The sequence below is a fragment of the Ascidia mentula genome, chromosome 6 (assembly GCF_947561715.1).
Source record: "Ascidia mentula chromosome 6, kaAscMent1.1, whole genome shotgun sequence".
NCBI lineage: Eukaryota > Metazoa > Chordata > Ascidiacea > Phlebobranchia > Ascidiidae > Ascidia > Ascidia mentula.
Genome location: NC_138571.1, coordinates 6880633 through 6901910, shown reverse-complemented (window position 1 = coordinate 6901910; position 21278 = coordinate 6880633). Strand labels below are relative to the sequence as shown.

At 42.7% G+C, this 21278-nt stretch overlaps 2 protein-coding genes and 1 pseudogene across 5 annotated transcripts; all 3 read left to right on the top strand.

Moving 5' to 3' along the window:
* Window positions 1-1119: 1119 nt before the first annotated feature.
* On the top strand, window positions 1120-5019 carry LOC145907064 (uncharacterized; annotated as a pseudogene).
* Window positions 5020-5582: 563 nt separating this feature from the next.
* On the top strand, window positions 5583-7034 carry LOC145907063 (uncharacterized). Its single transcript, XM_082994499.1, has one exon. It carries the CDS (start codon window positions 5583-5585, stop codon window positions 7032-7034), a length of 1452 nt encoding a protein of 483 aa, XP_082850625.1.
* Window positions 7035-9243: 2209 nt separating this feature from the next.
* On the top strand, window positions 9244-20477 carry LOC145905958 (matrilin-1-like). Of its 4 annotated transcripts, XM_082993294.1 has the most exons (10): window positions 14889-15933; window positions 16038-16300; window positions 18273-18380; window positions 18548-18736; window positions 18825-18990; window positions 19047-19125; window positions 19197-19342; window positions 19447-19552; window positions 20040-20146; window positions 20205-20477. In XM_082993294.1, the coding sequence occupies exons 2-10, from the start codon at window positions 16153-16155 to the stop codon at window positions 20215-20217; spliced, it is 1062 nt and encodes a 353-aa protein (XP_082849420.1). In that variant the 5' UTR covers window positions 14889-15933; window positions 16038-16152; the 3' UTR covers window positions 20218-20477. The 4 variants fall into 4 exon arrangements, with proteins under 4 accessions (XP_082849421.1, XP_082849420.1, XP_082849419.1 ...); XM_082993295.1 differs by lacking the exons at window positions 14889-15933; window positions 16038-16300 and adding an exon at window positions 9244-9358; XM_082993293.1 differs by having other exon boundaries at window positions 14889-16300.
* The last annotated feature ends 801 nt before the right edge of the window (window positions 20478-21278 follow it).

The window sequence follows — 21278 nt, the reverse complement described above, 5'->3', positions numbered from 1 at the left end:
GCCAAACATATTTGTCAAATGTTTTGTGCATAAACCTGAATGCCCATCGCGTACCACAGGTTGGGAACCAAGACCACAAACACGTTTGCTGCAAAAAATTATGTTTATCTCATAATATGCCGTTTTGTGTTGGCAGCGTTAATTTGTTTTAACACCTCTATATTGTTCTTTATGATTAGAAGCACCGATAAAACCTTTGCACTAAATTTATATAACAGATTGCAACGACCAAGTTTTACGATGATTGGCAAACTTGAAACGTTCCAAAAGCGTCGATTGTGTTTATACACGACTTACGCTGGTTTTATTTCACGTTCATAACAGAGATACCCAAATGTGACATAAATATGAAAAAAACATTCATGCACATCTACGTCAGCAAAGGGACATAGGTTGGTTGTATTTTAACTCATTTGCGCGTGACGCATGGTTTTTGTAATGCGTCATAGACTATCGATTAATGTTTTGGCACAGTTAATTAAAACCTTTCTAAAAATCACAAAAAAAGGATTTAACGCGTGTATACTGAAGAAATGTTGCCTGTCTTCTTGATGCTTAGGATTGCTGCTGTAAGATTTCTGTGCGCGTAACTTTCCATGTGAGGAAATTTCACAACAATAGAAACGTCATAATCCCCCTACCAACTGTATGATGCAAGGCTAGTGCCAGCAGTCTTAATGTTTGCCACGTGTTGAACTTGTCCGCGTGCATTAAACTGTTTTGGTGGTTAAATATCTGTTGTGAATTGCAGTGAATTGACTTAAGTTGACAACTTAAATAGTGACTGAATAACGTATATTTACCTGGTGCAACCGAATGCTATTCGAAGTCGGTCCTTGTGCATCTTGTATTGGTGAGTTAAATGTTGTCTGACATGTTGCATGTGTGACTGTTCGCTAATATGTGTTTGTTTGTTTAGTGAACGTGTCACAGTTTGTTAACTGTGCCGCAGAATTAAAGAATACTGTTCTTTCCTGACGGTGCGGTCAAACCCCTGTGACAAGGTTAGCTTAGCCGTGTTACATCGTTAACAAACTAGGAATCGTCAACAAGCGAAGGATCGACGATTGATTTGGTCACCACGGACATTGCCGTGAAATTGCATCACAAGTAAACTGTATGACGGAAGATCAAGAAAACGAAATAGTAGAGTCTTTAAAGGCTCTACAAGATAGCTACGCTTGCGCAGAGAGTCTTATGAAAAAGCTGTAAGATCTTTCAGCGCTACGTGAGTTCCTGCCCCAAGTAAATGCAAACTTTGGTAAGCTAATTGAACTTCACTCAAATATGTCGGATAGTGATAAACTACCTGACATAATCTCGCGTTGCCGAGACAAACAAGAATTCAATGAAAGGGTCGCTCGAAGCTGCATGACCCGCAGCCTAGATCCGTTCCCCTACCATTGTCACCAGTCGATGCGTTGTCTGTTCACTCGAGTAGAAATTCAACCTCAAGTTCTGTACGAAGTGAAATTCGACGCAGTAAGGTGAAACTAAAGCTTGCGAAATTCGCAAGTGCTCAAGAAGCCGAAAATGTACGAAGGGCCTCAGAAGAAGCAGATAGACTACGTCGTGCGGCAGAGCTGGAAGCAGATCGTGCACGTCATACGGCCGAGCTGGAAGCAGATCGTGCACGTCGTACGGCCGAGCTGGAAGCAGATCGTGCACGTCGTACGGCCGAGCTAGAGGCGGAACGAATTCGCGTGAGGCGGAGAATGAAGCCCGGCGCACCAGTGAAGAAGCGGAGAAGCACGCTGTGCAAAGGCCCCACGAATTGCAACTCGCTGAAGCTGAAATGGAGGCATGGGAGGAAGAGTCTACTGGCAATTCAAGCCTGGCGTCTGTTACAAAAGGTTGTTCAATTTCAATCCCTCGCCCACGATTGCTGTCAAATGTTTTTCAACATACGAGCTCACAGTTGCCGTCAAATGCTGTACGGGGCTCGTGTCCACAAATTAGGTCAAATTCGCAACACATTGAAGCGCCTGTGAACGTGCCCGCACCACGCATCGAGAAGCATAGGACTGGTACGTTTGATGGAATCCCTCGTGCAGACGCAAATAGATGTTGCCCTAGTCCCCAAAATATCTCGCCACTACCAAAGACGTATCAGGACGCATACCATGTGAACTTGCCGAGTCCTGAAGTAACCAAATTTGATGGTGATTCACTAAATTACAGGCTATTCGTACGACAGTTTGATACCTACATTGCTAAGAAGGCCCACAATGATGAGATGCGGCTGTTGTATATGGTACAGCACTGTAAGCCTCATATTCGGGAAAAAATTGAACGCTTTAACGCGAAAGATGCAGCCGAAGGGTACAGGCTGGCCTGGCAAACCTTGTATAACGAATATGGCCAACCTCACATTATCGCACAAAGATGCGAAGAACAGCTGATGTCAGCTCCTGTTGTCAAGGACAACGACCCCGATGGTCTCATGAAATTATCTGTGCTGTTGGACAAATGCTGTACGGCACTACATATGACATATAAGACATGCTTCTAGTGTTGATTCCATGGATGTCATGTTGGCTGTTATGAGGAAACTCCCATTCAACATGCGAAAGGAATGGGTTTCGATGTCCGCACAGATTGAGCATGACACTGAAAAACGAGCTACCTTTGCGACTCTTGCAGAGTTTGTAGCACAAAAAAGCAAGGTTGCAAACTCGATTTTTGGTAAGGCGCTGTATTCATCGAAGGAAGACAACAAAGGAAGCCGCCGGCCGAAGGCAATTGCGCACAGCACTGTGGCGACTTCTGCGCCGAAAATTAAGGACAAAACACACGTGCAAATGAAGTGTTTGTTGTGCAACGGGAGCCATTCTCTTGACGCATGTGTCCAGTTTAGGAAAATGTCGTGAATGATCGACGCAGGTTCGTGCGTTCAATGGGTTTGTGTTTTAAGTGTTTAAAGGCTGGCCACCGTGCTAGTGACTGTGATTCCAGTCAAAGTTGTTTTGTCAACGGATGCGATGGTTAATCGCACCATAAATTGCTGCATAACCCAGCCCCTCCTACTGTATCCGAAGGGGTAAAGAATGACAATCCTGCTTGTGCTACGATCCGAAGTCGCGAGTACAGTGCAAGTGTCAACGCGTCTAGTGTGTACCTGAATGTTCTACCTGTCGTTGTTCGCCATGGGACCACTTCCATTGCCACGTACGCTTTTCTGGATCAGGGTTCACAACGTTTTGTGAACGTAAGTTGGTAGACAAATTAGGTGCGTCTGGACGACCCAAACAAATTTTGTTGAACACACTGACGACACCGCAAAAACTGGACACAATCGCAATTTCCGTGTCAGTCGAACCACTTGATGGAGGTGAGCAAATAAACTTGCCAGAAGTAGTAGTTGTTGAACAAATACCTGTAAAACCGAACAAGTCTCCCACCTGGAAAACTCGGAAGATGCACCCATCAATAAGGAGTCTACAACTGTCTTCCGTTGCTGGTGGAACTGTCACATTGTTGATTGGTGCTAATGTACCTGTGGCACATCGCGTACAGTGCAGTCGTCCTGGAAACGACGAATGCCCAGATGCCGTGAAGACGCCTCTTGGATGGTCTTTGCTAGGTCGATCGCTCGAGGCTGTCCGCAAATCTGCTGCAGATGCCAACTTTGCTTGCGTCATGGACACCGCCCATACCATGTTTCTAAGCGACGAGAGTGACCTGATCCCCAAAGAAGAAGAAGACGAATTGCTTGGAAGTCCTTTCTCCAGGGAAGATCGGAGGACGTACCAATTGATGAAGGACTCCGTTCAATACATTGATGGACATTATGAATTGCCACTGCCGTGGAGACATGATCACCAAGTTTTGCCTAACAATCTGAAGATGGCCAACAAAAGATTGGAATCGTTGAAACGTCGATTGAGCAACGACGAGAAAATGCATCAGAAGTACACTGAACAAATGCAAGCAACCATCGACAAAGGATTTGCCGAAGAAGTACCAGAGGAGGAACTGATTACCAAACATCTGACGTGGTACATACCTCATCATGGTGTTGTGAACCCTCACAAACCTGGTAAGTTGCGTGTTGTGTTTGATTGCGCAGCTCAATACCGTGGACTGTCTTTGTACCAAACGTTGATGCAAGGTCTTGTCAACAGTCTACTTGGCGTCTTGTTGCGCTTCCGCAAGTCGCCAATTGCCTTGGTAGCTGACATTGAGGCCATGTTTTACCAAGTGAGAGTTGCCCCTCGTGATCGTGACAGTTTGCGTTTCCTTTGGTGGCCTGGTGGGAACCTGTCAGATGAGCCTGTGCCCCACAGAATAAATGTACATTTCTTCGGGGCAACTTCGTCTCCAAGCTGCGCAACCTTTTGTTTACGTCAAACCGCTAGTGATTTTGGGAGTGAATTTGAACCCATTGTTGCCTCTACGGTTGAACGTAATTTCTACGTCGATGACTGCCTCACATCGGTGACAGACGTTGAAACTGGATTGCAGCTTGTCGATGGTCTGCGCTCCTTGCTTGAGAAGGGTTGGTTTCGCTCGACCAAGTGGTTGTCAAACTGCAAGGAGATTCTTGATCGCTTACCGGAAAATGAATTATCAATGGCTTTCCAGGTGCGCCCGATGGACGCTGAATTACAAGAGCGTGTGCTCGGTATACAGTGGAATGTTCATACTGTCGCATTTCTATTTGCTGTTTCGTTGCCAATAAAGCCGCGCACTCGGCGAGGCCTCTTGTCAACTATGAATTCTCTATTCGACCCATTGGGTTTTGTTACCCCCGTCGTGTTGCGAGCCCGGCTTATTTATAGAAGCTTGTGCAAGCAACAAATTGAATGGGACGAAGAGATGCCTGCTAAGGACTTACGAAAATGGGAGAAGTGGTTAGTCTGCTTACACAGCCTGCAGGAAAGGCGTATTCCACGATCATTTGGTTTTGGCGTCAGCGCCAATGTGATAAGAAGTCAACTTCATGTGTTTGCTGACGCATCCAAAGAAGTCACGGAGCTGTGTGCTACCTCCGATCAACGAATAAAGAAAGCGAAATGACCTGTACCTTGGTTATGAGTAAATGTCGCCTAACATCCCATGGTGAAAATTCTATTCCACGGTTGGAATTGATGGCCGCTATTCTGGCTGTGTACGTGGAACTGATTGTCAGAAAGGAAATGTGTTTGGACCTGCGTCCCTCTATATTTTGGACGGATTCGTCTGTGGTGCTGCAAAGCATTAAAAATGATAAACGAAGATCTCTCGTCGTTTGGCAACGATCGAGAAGAATACCTGTGTGAAGAACTGGAAACATGTTCCGACGACGGAAAACCCTGCTGATTTGGCTTCGAGGGGAGTCTCAGCCGATGCCCTGGTGAGGAGTAAATTGTAGTTTGACGGACTGTCGTTTCTCAAGAAGACGCCCGACTGCTGGCCAAACATGTTTGGTTACGCTGCTACAGATCCTGTTGAGGTTAATGTATTTGATAAGAAACCTTGTGGTGTGTTTACTGTGGTAGAGAAATGTCCTCCCACAGATGTTTTAATAACGAAATTTTCTTCGTTGTATCAACCTAAACGTGCTGCTGCATGGTTTTTGCGTTTGAAGGCAATTCTGCGAAATGCAAAAACCGCGATTTGGCTCCTCGGCCCTGAGAGTTGATGAGCTGCAGACGGCTGAAGCCGAGTTGGTGAAATATGTGCAACGAGGTCATTTCTCACAATGGGTGATAGCAATTACCCCAGATGGAAACTTGAAGAAACCAAGCAAGTCATCGGCAGTTTTTCGTATGGATCCTGTGATGATTGATGGAATGCTTAGGGTTGGCGGTCGTTTGGAAAAGGCGCCAATTCCTTTTGAGGCCCGACATCCTGCCATTTTGCCTCACAACTCGTACCTGACTGAGTTGCTAATTTCCCATTTCCATGCAGAGTGTGGACATTCTGGCGTGAACCACATTCTGTCCCAGATGAACCAACGCTATTGGATCGTTAAAGGTGCAGTGGCGGTGCGACGTGTTCTCCGCGCATGTTTGGTATGCCGGCGCCGTAACGCAAAGTCTGAAGGGCAAATTATGTCCAATTTACCGCCAGCTCGTCTGCAAATGAATGAATTTCCCTTTGCATTTACAGGAGTCGATTATTTCGGACCTCTAGTCGCCAAGCAAAGGCGCTGCGAAGTTAAGAGATGGGGTTGTCTCTTTACATGCCTAACTACAAGAGCAATTCATCTCGAGGTGGCACATGACCTAAGCACCGATGCCTTTATAAATGCCTTTCGCAGATTTATTGCTCGTCGCGGCGAAGTGCTGCTAATTTATTCCGATGACGGCACGAATTTTGTGGGTGCTGCGCGTGTTCGTCGTGACGCCGTACGTGAATGGAACCAGAACCAAACAGAAGAGTTCTTCAAAAAGAAAGAAGTTCAGTGGCACTTTAACCCACCTGGTACAAGTCACATGGGAGGTGCCTGGGAAAGGATGATTCGGTCTGTTCGACGCGTCCTCTCCTTGCTGACGAACGAACGAGTCCTCAACGATGATCATCTGCAAACGTTTTTGCTTGAAGCGGAATCAATTATCAACTCGCGACCCCTGACTCGGGTCACACTTGATGACGTTGGTGAGTCACCATTGACACATAATCACTTGCTAAGGATAAATCCGTCCGGAGGGATGCTTCCAATCGTCACAAGTGATCGTGACTGCTACGCGCGCCGGGGTTGGCGCAAGGTCCAATATATTGCAGATCAATTTTGGAGACGATGGGCTCGGGAATACTTGCGTACAATCATCGCTCGCCAGAAGTGGCATCATGAGAAGAGAAATGTCCAGGTCGGTGATGTGGTACTTCTGGTTGATGATGCTGCCCCCAAACGTTCTTGGTCGATCGGCCGCGTTGAATCAACCAATCCTGATGACTTTGGTGTGGTCCGCAGTGTTCGAATTCGATCGAGAGGAACGATTGTGCGAAGACCCATTCACAAGCTGTGTGTGGTCGTACCAGTTGATGGGAGAGGAGACGATCACCTACCACACGATGACCCGGCGACAATGGTCGCTGAGAAACACTGACAAACGATTGATACAAACGCGCGTCGAAATTGTGTTGTACGTCGCTGCGACAATTTTGGGGGGGAGTGTAAGATTTCTGTGCGCGTAACTTTCCATGTGAGGAAATTTCACAACAATAGAAACGTCACAATCCCCCTACCAACTGTATGATGCAAGGCTAGTGCCAGCAGTCTTAATGTTTGCCACGTGTTGAACTTGTCCGCGTGCATTAAACTGTTTTGGTGGTTAAATATCTGTTGTGAATTGCAGTGAATTGACTTAAGTTGACAACTTCAATAGTGACTGCCTAACGTAAATTTACCTGGTGCAACCGAATGCTATTCGAAGTCGGTCCTTGTGCATCTTGTATTGGTGAGTTAAATGTTGTCTGTCATGTTGCATGTGTGACTGTTCGCTAATATGTGTTTGTTTGTTTAGTGAACGTGTCACAGTTTGTTAACTGTGCCGCAGAATAAAAGAATACTGTTCTTTCCTGACGGTGCGGTCAAACCCCTGTGACAAAGTTAGCTTAGCCGTGTTACAGCTGCAATTTCAGTTCCTTATTAGTAAAGCCATTGTAAGTTGATATTGCAGCCACTAAACCAAAAAGATTTGACTGTGGCTATTGCATGGGGAAATTTCCCAGTAATAAAAACAGAATTGCTGTAATTTGTATCGCCCAAATATATGGATCGATGAAATTGGCATAGTCCCAATTCTTGTTTGACTTTTTGAAGAAATCATTTTTGTTTTCTTGCGGATTTAATTCAGCAACGCGGGAATTAATTAAGCCTAACGAGGAATTGATTTGAGCGGTTACTCCTTGCACCAAACACAATCCTAGAACCTCAATTAAGATCTGTCCCCATCGCTTAACAAAACGTACCATCAATATTAAAAGCTTCGATACAAAATACCCACCAATAAACATTTCAGTACAATTTACTCGCTCGACAACACTTTTGAACCAACACTACACAGCGCGGCGCCCATGTAAAGGTCGAGCAAGGTCGTCGAGGCTGTCATGAAGAATTTCTACGTCGACGACTGTCTAAAGTCTGTGCCGACCGAAGCGGAAGCTGTGCAGTTGGTCGAAGGTATTTGCGTACTTCTTGAAAGGGGAGGGAAACATTTCAACGCTTTTGGTTTCATAAAAAATAGAAACACAGTTCTACTGGTATTCAGTTAGACAATTTGGCATCGAACTAGAATCAAGCTTGCATTTAAATCAATTACGTTTTTCAACTACAAAAAATTTCATCACGCTACAGCTACTTTGTAGCGTGGGCTTTTTCCGGGAAGCGTGAGAGTGCTTAATTGGGAAGTGATTGCCCAAGTGTTGTTGCATCAGAGTCTAGCAAGCACTTAAAACTTATTCAAGGTAACTCTGTGCTTTTTCCAACGGGTGGAGACCATATTTTTTGTCTACCCGAAATACTGGGGTCCGCATGTTTTATGCGAAGCCACATAAATCCTATAATCGCGAAATGTTAGTTGTCGCCACAGCTTTGATTGTGTCGTTAGAGGTACATATAGAACGATGGTAAAAACTCACGGATGAATGAACACAAGGAATATGGTGGAACGCTAACCAAGCGTTACATTCTAGGAGAAAGACAGATTTTCCTTTTGAACGTCGATAATTTGTTCTTGCCTCGAAAGTTTCTCAGAGCGCAATAGGTAAGATGTCAGCGCATTCGCAAAATGTAGAAGTTCAGGCAACATTTACAACGAAGGTTTCAATTGATCTAATTCGGTTAATTTCGTTGCAATTTCTTTCTTTGGAAACCCATGTTGTGATATTTTTGTAAACGATGTGTTTCCATTTTGGGGTTTTGGGATAAAAGTGGTTTGGGTCGAAGACTTTTTAGAAAAATATCATCAACGCTATCAAGATATACTCACCGAGTACATGACTTCATTGTGTATCAATAGTGCTGTACTAAATGACTGGCTGCATTAACATGTCCAGACCAACATGCACGGTTTACAAATCAATCCACGCAGATACTAAAACGGGAGTAGTAGAAAAGAAGGTGTGTTTTTTAGTTCAGCAACCGTAGTACGTGGAGTTGCAGAAAGCTTCACGCGCACATAAATAATTTTACTTGTAGGTTTGTCGCCCCAAGCTTTGTTATCAGGTTTGGTGATGTCGAATTTATGCAGCACCAAACGGAAAAGTCTTCATGTTAATTACAACTAATCTTTACTTGTTCAGTGATCAGCATATATAAGCAAGTTACTGCGAAAAATGCAGATGTTAAGAAAAGACTTAGGAATTGTTTTTGGATCGTTGTTAATCCTGTTCGGTATTATATATGTGGTTTGGCAAAGCAACAAGTCTGGTAAGTTTCGTTCATTGATACGTGAATTTTGTGTATCATGTTTAGTTTTATTTTGGGCCAAGTTTATTTTACTTATCACCGAGTGTCATTGATTTGTTGCTTGGTTGATGTTGTGCTTTAACTTCCAAGTCGATGGCAAACATAGTAAGTGTAAAGCTTTTGTCGGCCAACCTTCTGTATGGTTCGTAACTATTGACTCCTGGCGCACCCTCTTAGTGAGGCAAAACAATGCCGGGCGAAAACAGCAACGATATGCTGACTGCGTAACAGGGGAGGGGGACATTTCAACACTTTTGGTATCATATAAAATAGAAACGCAGTTCTACTGGTATTCAGTTAGACAATTTGGCATCGAACTAGAATCAAGCTTGCATTTCAATTAATTACGTTTTTCAACTTTAAAAAAAATCTAATATATATATTCTTATGTGGTATTGTTTGATGCAAAATGTGCTGAAAGTGTTCTCCTAACTGTTCCCAAACCAACACCAAGCACATATAACACAACACAGACCTATTCAATTAACTATCAGGAATCTACAGTTTCTGTGTTGTGGCAAAATAGAAAACAGATTATTTTAAAATCCTTGCGAAAAACAACAAATCACAATAAAAAGAACCGAAACAAAATCAGCCCAATCAATTTAATCCTTTAGAGCCCAAGGGTATAAACAGAAATATATTAATGTACACATTTCATAAAAAAAATTTAGATGTTTGACCGTTAACCCCCATTTTCTGGTGGGGTCACCTGTCATCCATGGGCTCTGGCGGATGACCAATGAAAAAAATTAACTTTCTTATTTTTTTGGAATCAGTGAAGCTATGCATTTCTTTGGTAGTACAAGTAACAACCTGAATGAAAGTTATTTTGTAGCGTGAGCTTTTTCCAGGAAGCGTGACAGTGCTGAATTGGGAAGTGATTGCAAAGTGTTTTTGCATCGGTGTCTAGCAAGCACTTAAACTTATTCAAAGTAACTCTGTGCGTATTCCAACGGGTGGAGATCACATGCTTTGTCTACCCAACATACTGGGCTACGCATGTTTTATACCTGTGGTTCACAAAGTTGGCGCCAGCGCCCCCCTGGGGGCGTTTGCAATCGTACGGGGGGCGCTGGAGACCGAATGGGCGATAGAGGGGCGTTAGAAAAGAAATGACCGATTGGTGGGCGCTTGGTGACAGGGAAAATTTTCTCTTGTAGTGTAAGTCAGTGTTTCCCAACCGGTGGTACGCGTACCACTAGTAGTACGCGACTGCATTCCAGGTGGTACGTGAGCACCTTTCCGTAGTTTGCGTATAGTTTGAATTTAAAAAATCGTAACTGATGAAATTTTTGATAGGTTATCCCCTAGGTTACTTTGTTACTCCCAATAAGGTGGTACACGACGGAATTGTTTTACCTCCAAGTGGTACGCCACCATAAAAAGGTTGGAAATCACTGGCCCAAATGATTCAGTCCAATCTTTGTATGATTCATGCTACTTCAGAAAGGGCATTTCTCGCATGCTGAACTAGAAGTTTAACGTCACAACGAATTTTATTTATGCCACAATGTGTCATCAATAAAGGCTTAATATTCAAATGAGACTTTTGATGGTATGGTTTACTTCTTTTTGACTAAGGTTTGGTATTGGAATATTAGAAATCAAACGAAATTGGTGTCATACCACCAACCTCACCCGTCGCATTAATTGACAAGCAACAAATAAATTCGTTATGTGTTTTGGATGTTCTGTTTGGCGTTGTTAAATGACTAAGGTGTTTTGGGGGCGGGGCAAAAAAAAGTTTGAGAAACACTGTTTTATTCGAAGCCACATAAATCCCATAATCGCGACATGTTAATTGCTGCCACAGCTTGATTGTGCATAGAACATAGGACGGTGGTCGCGTGAATCAGGGACTCATGGTTACTATGACCGCACACAGAGCGTAATGACCGCAAGGTGCCGATTGGCCTGTGTCCAAATGCTGAGTTTAATTGGCTTGCTGTATGTAGTGGCACAGTTTATTTAGTATTGTTGGTCATCTGCAGTAAACAGTCAAAGCATTGACTTGCAGTCCAAATTCTTTTGGCGAAGTACGTAGTGTTTTTGGAAATACTGCTGCCCAGATGAGTTCACACGGCCGTGGGTTTAAGTCCACAAACTGTTTGTAGTAATATGTAGATCGCCAAGTACACAAAGAATTTGTTCTCTATTCGCTTGAATAGGCACAGAGCTATCCAGAATAAGATCCGCTGCAAAGCGTCTGTGGGAAAAACTCACGGATGAATGAAAACAAGGAATATAGTGGGCCGCTAACCAAGCGATACCCTTTCAGAAAAAGACGGATAACTTTTTGCTTTTTAAACGTCAATAATTTGTTGATGCCTCGAAAGTTTCTCAGAGCGCAGTAGGTAAGATGTCAGCGCAGCATTTGCAAAATATAGAAGTTCAGGCAACATTTACAACGAAGGTTTTAATTGATTTAATTCGGTTAATTTCGTTACAATTTCTTTCTTTGGAAACCCATGTTGTGATATTTTTGTAAAAGATGTTTTTCCATTTTGGGGTTTTGGGATAAAAGTGGTTTTGGGTCTAAGACTTGTTAGAAAAATATCATCAACGCTATCAAGATATACTCACCGAGTACATGACTTCATTGTGTATCAATAGTGCTGTACTAAATGACTGGCTGCATCAACATGTCCAGACCAACATACACGGTTTACGAATCAATCCACGCAGATACTAAAACGGGAGTAGTAGAAAACGAGCTGTGTTTTATAGTCCAGCAACCGTAGTACGTGGTGTTGCAGAAAGCTTCACGCGTACATAATGGGCTCTGGCGGATAACCAATGAAAAAAATTAACTTTCTTATTTTTTTGGAACTAGTGAAGCTATGCATTTCTTTAGTAGTACAAGTAACAACCTGAATGAAAGTTGTTACAGCGATATTTGAAAACTTTTGCTGGTTAATGATTATTTATACCAATAAAATTTGAATAAACCTTCACAAATAGCTATATTACCGTGCACAAAACAAAAACCTGACCCGAAATCGAGATAATAGATGATGCACGTATTATTTCTAGTATCATGTGATGCTGTTATGTAATAATAATAATTAAAAAGCTTAAGCATGATTCAAAAAAATTCATCGTAATTGTCACCAATGCCCTATGTCATATACACGACCCCATGAAATTACAAGGTGTGCCGTTTCTTGAAAATACGTGCTACGAATACCTAACTTTTTTTATAGATACTATACAAGGCCTTAGCTAAAGGATTACCAACTTTATTTGCAAATTGTTCACCAATTGAATGGTATTTTTTACATATGTAGATGTAGCTTATAAAATGTTACGACTTTTTTAATGGCAGTTATCACAGTGCCACACTGTAGCCGCTCAAACATAGAATGAAAAACCTACCATGAACGTTGAATCCTTTTCAAGTGACACTATTAGTCACAAGCTTATATACTGTTCATGCGTCAACAACACATACACGTATGTACAAGATATGAAGACAATGTATGTTATAAAGCACTTTCGCGTTTTCTTTCGGTGTGCTTTCTGTGTCAGTCAAAAATGCTTTCTGTGTCAGTCGACATCTACAGGCTTTAAAATTGTATGTAGATCAGGGCAAAGGGGGGACTCTGGGCTTCAGGTACATAAAAATGAAAATTAGAAACCTTTCTTGTATGGTTCTTTAAATTCATGGGGTTACCGGTGACCCCTGGGGCTCTAAAGGGTTACACGTTAAACTTTGTGTTTGAATTGCCATTTTAGGCTGTTTTACCGATAAAAGAGTCGAAGATTGTACTGAGACACAAGAATGGTGGTTCTCATACGCTAATGGAACGTGATTGGTATTATCTGAACGGGCAGGTACCGATCGGTTTTGACTGGCGGAGCTTGATCACTGGAGCGTTTTGAACGACATTTAAAACATAATGTACGTTCCATTGGCGGGAACTTTGCAGTCGCGTCAATTCGATGATAACCAAACTAGATACAAACCAAAGAATGTAAACCAGCACGGTGGAACTCATTATAAACAAGCAACTGCTTAGAAACCAATAGTCTGTGTGAAACAAAAATCGAAAAGAAAATATGACATGTTTAAAGCTATAGGTTCACAAAAGGTCTAAACTGCCTGAAGGTGGTTTCCGCACAGAAATCACGCCACAGCTATTTTGTAGCGTGGGCTTTTTCCGGGAAGCTTGACAGCATGTTTAATACGAACCCACATAAATCCTATAAACGCGACATGTTAGTTGCTGTCACAGCTTGATTGTGCCGTTGAAGGTACATATAGAACGGTGGTCTCGTGAATCATGGACTCACGGTTACCATGACGGCACACAGAGCGTAATGACCGCAAGGTGCCGATTGGCCTGTGTCCAAATGCTGGGTTTAATTGGCTTGCTGTATGTAGTGGTACAGAGCTACCCAGAATAAGATCCGCTGCAAAGCGTCTGTGGTAAAAAATCACGGATGAATGAACACAAGGAATATGGTGGGCCGCTAACCAAGCGATACCCTTTGGCGTATAGAATGACGATAAAAGCGCTCCACCAGGCCGTTCGCTTGTGAGCAAAAAGCTGTCGTGCGGTGAAGACAGATACCCAGCAGTTGACCACTAGTTATCCATGGTTGGGACGTGAACTGAGGGCCACGTTCTGACGAAACGTTACTGGGAATGCCGAACCTCGCAACCCAATGAAAAACAAAAGCACGTGCACAAGTGATAGTGGTGGCGTCATCGATTGGTATCGCTTCCGGCCATCGGATGAAGCGGTCGACCATAGTTAATAAATACCTTTGACCTCGACAAGGTTGAAGAAGGCCAACGGTGTCGATGTTTGTGTGTTGAAAACGAGATGTCGAAGGGCTGTACTCGGCAAATGAAGCCCGAACATGGCTGCTGAACCCTGGCGCGCTGGCAAGCTACACATTGGTTGGCCCACAACGCTACTTGCTTCTTTAACTCATGCCTAACAAATTTGGAGGCAACAAGGTTCTTCGTGGTGCGAATGGACGGGTGGGACAACCCGTAAACGGCATCGAACACCTTCTTTTGCCAAGACGAGGGAACGACGGGTCGAAGTCTTCCAAGGGATGTGTCACACAGCAGCGTGGTTCCTGAATTGCCAACCGGGACATCTTGCAGAGGCATCCCGGTAATTGCTGTGTGATAAGACTGCACTTCATCAGTTTGCTGCGCGTGTGCCAGAGCTTCGCAATCAAGGTCGAACAGAGGCACCCGTAGGGCACTCAAGAGAGACCTGGAAAGTGCGTCCGCGAGAGCATTCGAATTGCCGCTAATGTGCCGGACATGCTGGGTAGTGAACTCTGAAATAGAAGAAAGTTGACGCTGCTGGCGAGCAGACCAAGTGTCGGCAGTCTTCTTGAATGCGAAAGTAAGGGGTTTGTGGTCGGTGTACGCAGTAAACTCGCGCCCTTGCAGAAAATAGCGGAAGTGCCTAATGGCCAGGTGCAGCGCAAGAAGCTCGCGGTCAAAGGCGCTGTACTTCGTTTCCGACTCTCAACTGACGGCTGAAGAAAGCAAGAGGGACCCAATGACCTTCGAAAAATTGTTCAAGGACCGCACCCACAACGCTCGCACAGGCACCTGTCGTGAGTGCGATGTAGGCTTGCCACTGTGGATGCAAAAGTGTAGCATTGGCCAGCGCGTCTTTAGCCTTATCGAAAGCCCTCTGCAGGTTGACCGACCACACCAGTTGTTTAGGTTTGCCCGCTAAAGCACCATAGAGCGGTTTCATAATATTGGCAATATTGGGCACAAACCTGTTGTAGAAATTGACCATCCCTGAAAACTCCTGTAAACCTTTGATGGTTGTCGGCACAGGGAAGTTCCTCACAGCGTCAACTTTGCTGGACAGGGGTTTGATACCGCATTGGTCAACGAAATGCCAAAGAAACTCGATGCTGCTTTTCTATCTTTGAAAAGAAGGAACCAGCCGCGAGATGCGCGGTGAAATCATGGATATGCCGGGTGGAATATCGAATGGCCTGTGTGGCGTCGTTAAGGCGACCATAATCGCCGCAAGGGCGCCACCCACCGGAAGGCTTTTTCTCCATGTGAAGAGGGGATGCCCAAGGGCTGGCTGATCGGCACACTATGCCCAAATCCAGCATCTTTTGAAACTCGGCTTTAGCCAACACTAACTTTTCAGGCGAGAGGCGCCTGACTCGCCAATGTACAGGTCGGCCATCAGTTACTATGTGGTGCTTAACACCATGCTTGGAAAAGGTTTCGCCAGACCAAGTGGATAAGTAACAGCGAGCGAGTTCTTGCGTCCATTGATGAAATGGAACGGGCAAAATCAGTGAAGGAGCTGAACCTCACGAGTTTCTCCTGGCTTCATTGTATGACCCTCTTGGTTTTGCAGCATCTGTGATCGCAGTGGCCAAGACGATGCAAAGAGAACTTTGCAGAAAACAGCTTGGGTGAGATGACGTACTCTCCGACAAGGACTCCGAAACGTGGACAAAATGGTTGCAGCAACTCCCGCTCTTGGAAAAAGTCGTTCTACATCAATGCATAAAGCCGCGTGATTTCGGTAAGGTGCACAAAACAGAATTGCACCATTTTGCAGATTCGTCGTCCACAGCTATTTGAGATTGATGGACGACCGAGAACGTATTTACTGTTCGTTCGTTGTAGGCAAAGAACGTGTTCCCCCCTTGAAGACGTGTTCGATCCCACGTCTGGAGTTGAGAACGGCAGTTGTTGCAGCCAGACTGGATCAACTTGCAAGGAAAGAGCTTCGACTGGTCGAATGTCAATCTGTTTTTTGGACAGATTCGACTACAGTTCTTCAAAGCATTCGCAGCAGCAACAAGCGATTTCCAGTGTTCGTGGCAAATCGTCTGGCCAAAATCGAAGATGTCTCACGTCCTGGTCAATGGAGGCACGTCGGTACAAAGGTAAATCGTAATGTGATAAGAATACGTGACTTCCTGATGACTTGCGAATTGTACCGTCGGGAATTTTTGTTAACTTACCATTCGTGTGAAACTGCACGATTAATCAACGACTAAAATTGTAATACAATCGAATATAATAAGATAACTGACTGATCACAAACCAAAAGGATGCCAGCTAACACGTAGGAAGATTTAACTTGTCTGTCCATAAAAGCTATCCAAAATGTGGTAGCATTACCAGCACGCATATCAAAAGTCGATTATGCAATTCCGATACTGATGTTGGTAGCAAGCAGCAGTATGAAAATTCTTGCTGTTTTTAAGTCTTTTGATAGTATTTGCACTGATTTCATTCACAAAAGTGAGGTGCTAGACTGAGATTACAATCTGTTAATAAAATTTTTTGTTTTATTTGGCCTGGGTCTTCGTTGTTACAGTCATTTGGGGATTACGAAATGCCACAATTCAATATACACTATGAAATGTTTTTGTTCAATTGCAAAATCAGAAAGTAAATATCAGTATGTAAGCACCTGATAAACACAGTATGTTCGCTGCCTTCCCATGTCTTACCAGCATTCCCTTCATGTAGTTTGCACGATATAACTCTGTGTATACGCTTTTCATTGTCTCAGTGGATTCAGTGACCAAAAGTTTTGGTGGTTGCATCCAAGCAGAATATTGTGCACAGAAAGTATATGCAATTGCGGGCACATTCTCACTCCATCAAAACAGTGGCTCACACATCAAAGGCGGTTGACCGCACACAACGTCAGTTCCAAACGAATGACGCTGCACAATACGTGTTTGTGGTTTAAAACGCACCAATGTACTAGAGTGCATTAATTGCCAGCGTGTTAAGGTTACTATTGTTCAATTCCCCATGTGGTTCCCAACCTGTGGTAAGGGAATTTAGGTTAGTACGCGAAAACATTTGACAAATATGTTTGACGCTAACGATCCAACATACGAATATATTTTCTAATATACGGCCCCGTTACTCAAACAATGCGACCAAAACAAGGTTTAAAGATGGTCCTTTACGCATTTATGCCATATTGTTTAATGAAATGAATATATGGTTAGTGGCAACTGTGCAGGACTTTGAATGGGTTCGCGATAGAATTCAGGTTGGGAACCAGTGCCATATGGCACATCAGGGTGAATGTGTCAAGAAATTATATTTCATTTGATGGTATTGGGTATAAATATAAAATTTGTTTGTCAGGGCTGTGGATTTGGCAAACAAAACATTCGGTAAATTATCAAACGAAAGCTCGGTGTCCCCACATTAAGTGGCAAAGACCTACATTCAATCGTCGAGTACGATTTTTTTATGTTTTATTTTTATTCCACCAATTTTAAAGGTTTCTTGCGCCACGACAAGAAAAGGCAAACAATCAAATGTAGAATACGTGTTGATGCGTAACACCTTTACCACCACGTAAATACGCATATCAATCATCGCTGTTACTTTATCTGAAATAATTCTGTTGTATTTTTATACTTACGATCCGTTCTGAACTGCAATTAATCACTGTTGCCACGTTACGAAACTACGTCATGTTTCAAAGTTCCAGTAACTTCTGTCTTTTATGATTCAACTAAAATTCCAATGCAAGCAGACGTAGCCCAAGAACGTGAGAGAACGTTTCTTGTGTTCACATAAACTTTCCAAAATGTGACATCATCGCCAGGAAGCGAAAATCGAAATTCGATTACGCATTTGCGATCGAAACCGGACGCGTGGTCATGAGACCGTGCTATTGGCCCTATATAATTGCCATGGACGGAGTGACAAGTGCCACACAAGTTATACTGAAATTAGCAATTTCAAACGCAGAAGTATGAAATCGTTGTCGTTTACATGTCTTCTGGCAGTATTTGAACTCACAACTTTCACAAAAGGTATAAACAATAGGTTGAAGCTAAAACAGAGAGTTATTAAACAAAACTTAACTTATTTTTCCAGGTCTTCGTTGTTACAGCTGGATCAACAGCGACAATCCTTTGGGAATTACAGAATGTCGGAATTCCACACAAGCCATGAAATGCTTTTATGCTACTACAAAATCAAAAAGTAAACCGTTAGCACTAACGTTTAAACACAGTGTAGTGTTGCATACGTTGGGTTTGCATGCTTACCAACAGACATCTAGCTTTGGCTTTTCAAAAGTGTTTTGCTTTAAGTAATATCTGTAAAATGAAAGTTTGTGATAACTCTGTGTACGTTTTGGTTTGTCTCAGTGCATTCAGAAATCAGCAATTTCGGTGGTTGCATCGAAGCGGAATATTGTGCCAAGAAAGTGTGCAATGCCGTTACGCCAACTGGGTGCGTGAATAATGAAATCGACTGCGATGCGAGTTGCTGCGACACTTCTCTATGCAACGATGGCATTACTAAACCTCCTATCACAAACAACACCAATTCTACAGGTATCAGTACATTTCGGCCAAAGGGACAAAATTAAACCCAGATTATTTCAGTTGTGGTGCAGACATTGACTGTGATTCAAAATTGTAGGTTGTGAGACATACACGATGGATTTGATGTTTCTAGTCGATGGATCGGCTTCAATCGGTCTTACAAACTTCAAGTTGGTAAAAGAGTTTTTAAAGCAGGTTGTGGCACGAATTGACATAGAGAAAAACCAAGTCGGGGTGATACAATATTCACACTTCTTTGGAAGGTATATTTGCTAATCTTTTAACAAGACAAAGTGAATTACTCTTCATATATTTCCAGGTCTGGGTCCTGGAATGTTGAACATGTAATCCGAACAGAAATAGGTTTGGGACAGTTGAAATCACATGCATTGTTTAATGTAAGTAGCCTAGTATGACCTACTACTTTCTTTTTGCCTTTTTTGTTTCTAAACACGCTACGGTATTGCAGAACTCGGTGGACAGAATGACGTATCAAGGTTATACAACGTTTACAGCTGCGGCGATTCGCAAAGCTACAGAGGTTGACTTCCCCGCATCTGCTCGGTTTAATGACTCATGTTCCAAAAAGATTGCGTTTGTTATTACCGACGGCAGGTTAGCGCAAACTTAATTTTGTGGCAAGGCAGTCTAATTATATACGAACATTTTATGCTATTATGTTCTCATAGTTAGGTACTTATGTATGTACTCATATGCAGAGCAACAGATGAGAAGTTTCTAAAGTCGGCGGTAAAAGCCGCCAACGACATTGGGGTGACTTTTTTTGCTGTTGGTGCGGGAGCTGCTGATTTGCAAGAACTGGAGGTAACTTACAATGAATAATTCGCCACACTGTTCCAGAGTGATGACGCGTAATTGCTGCGAAAATGTGACAGGTGTGCCAAAGAGCTTCACATGTTTGCAGCTAAATACAACCATTGATGAAATTACTTAAGCAAACCAATGCCTTAAAAACTGTAGTACGCGTGTATCAATACGCAAACCGTCACAAATGGCAGTTGTGTATATTGCAATTTTCTTTTCACGCATTTATAACTTTTAGTCGGAAATAAACCCGTCTGTAGAACGAAAAAAGTGCTACCTGTACCTAAGCACTACGCACTGCGTTAGATAACCCACCACTCAATTCACGCACGTGTATTGGCGCACTTGTCATTTAGTGTTAGTGACATCACTGCGATTTAAATTAATGCTGAACAGGAAGGAAAGATAAAAATGCCATTAAAGTTTTATTTTTAAAATTTATTTTAGGTAACAATGTTTTACAGTTTATCTTACGCCTAATTTGCAGATAATTACCGGAGACAGACTTGATCGAATATGGTTAGGGGCAGATTTCACTGATCTTACCCAATTCGTTGAATCGATCAACCAATCGCTTCTTAGTGTTACTCACGGGTAAAACAGACATTTTTTTTACTTTTGTGTCAGCAACCAATAAATCGTTTGTTTGTAGATTGCTAAGGTGACATACGTGCTGGAGTTCAACAAAACATTACAACATGCATCTATCAATATAACTATACATTTCGTGATGGCATATTGGATGCCTTGTGTGCATTATTTGGCACGTATAGCCATGTGGGTTACATGATTTATCAACAGGTTTTATATTGAAGAATATTCAGTTTATTTGAAATAAAACAAATGACCAACTGACCTCTGTGGTAATTTTAAGTCTTTTTACTTATTTCAAAACATTTGTGTCACTGGTTATATTGTCACCGAAAATTGCATCAAGTTTTCGATAAACTAAATAGAAAATGAAGTACTTTGACTGCCTATGCTTAGGTGCAAGAGATAATGTTTTTTCAATATACACACCACTGTTGGCACAACATTTGCATGCTATTCCGACCAGGATAAATAATAAGATTTTATATGCTAGGCTTGTTGTAACGTTACGCTATAACATCGGTTAGATAGCTTTCTAATCCAAGCCCTTGTTAAATCTTAATTTACGCAATTATTACATCATAACAGAAGTTTTTGTTTTGTCACATTACAAAAATTTGCATCCTAAAAAGTCTATTCTTTCGTCTAAAGCAGTGTTTCCCAACCGGTGGTACGCGACGGCATTCCAGGTGATACGCGAACACCTTTCTGTAATTTGCAGATATAGTTCGAATCTGATCAAAAATCTCAAAATAAAAAAATCATAACTGATCTCAAAATGTTTGTTACTTCATCCTCTAGGTTACTTTGTAACACTCAACTAGGTGGTACGCGTCGAAATTATTTTACCTCCAAGTGGTACGCAACCACAAAATGGTTAGGAATCACTGGACGCTTTTTTAAATTTGATGTGAGAAAAAAGGTTGTGGAAAACTGCAACAATATTAGACATCTCAGGTGTGGTGGCATGTAAACAAATGTGGTAACACGTCCAGAACTCGCACCTACATCTTGATTTCAACCTGGCATGAGCATTAAGTTAACGAAGAAATGGTTGCCAGGTAACCCCGACGCATGGTACTGTGCTCAATGATAACAAAGGCTGTTGCAGACTTTACGCACGCTGTATTTTGCA

What these genes read in the sequence shown, in the direction of transcription:
- LOC145907063 (XM_082994499.1), top strand. Translation starts at nt 5,583, where the DNA reads ATGCAAAAACCGCGATTTGGCTCCTCGGCCCTGAGAGTTGATGAGCTG.
- LOC145905958 (XM_082993294.1), top strand. Translation starts at nt 16,153, where the DNA reads ATGTCAATCTGTTTTTTGGACAGATTCGACTACAGTTCTTCAAAGCAT. An exon ending in GGAGGCACGTCGGTACAAAG is followed by an intron (nt 16,301 to 18,272) that starts GTAAATCGTAAT and finishes TTATTTTTCCAG; the next exon opens with GTCTTCGTTGTTACAGCTGG. An exon ending in TGCTACTACAAAATCAAAAA is followed by an intron (nt 18,381 to 18,547) that starts GTAAACCGTTAG and finishes GGTTTGTCTCAG; the next exon opens with TGCATTCAGAAATCAGCAAT.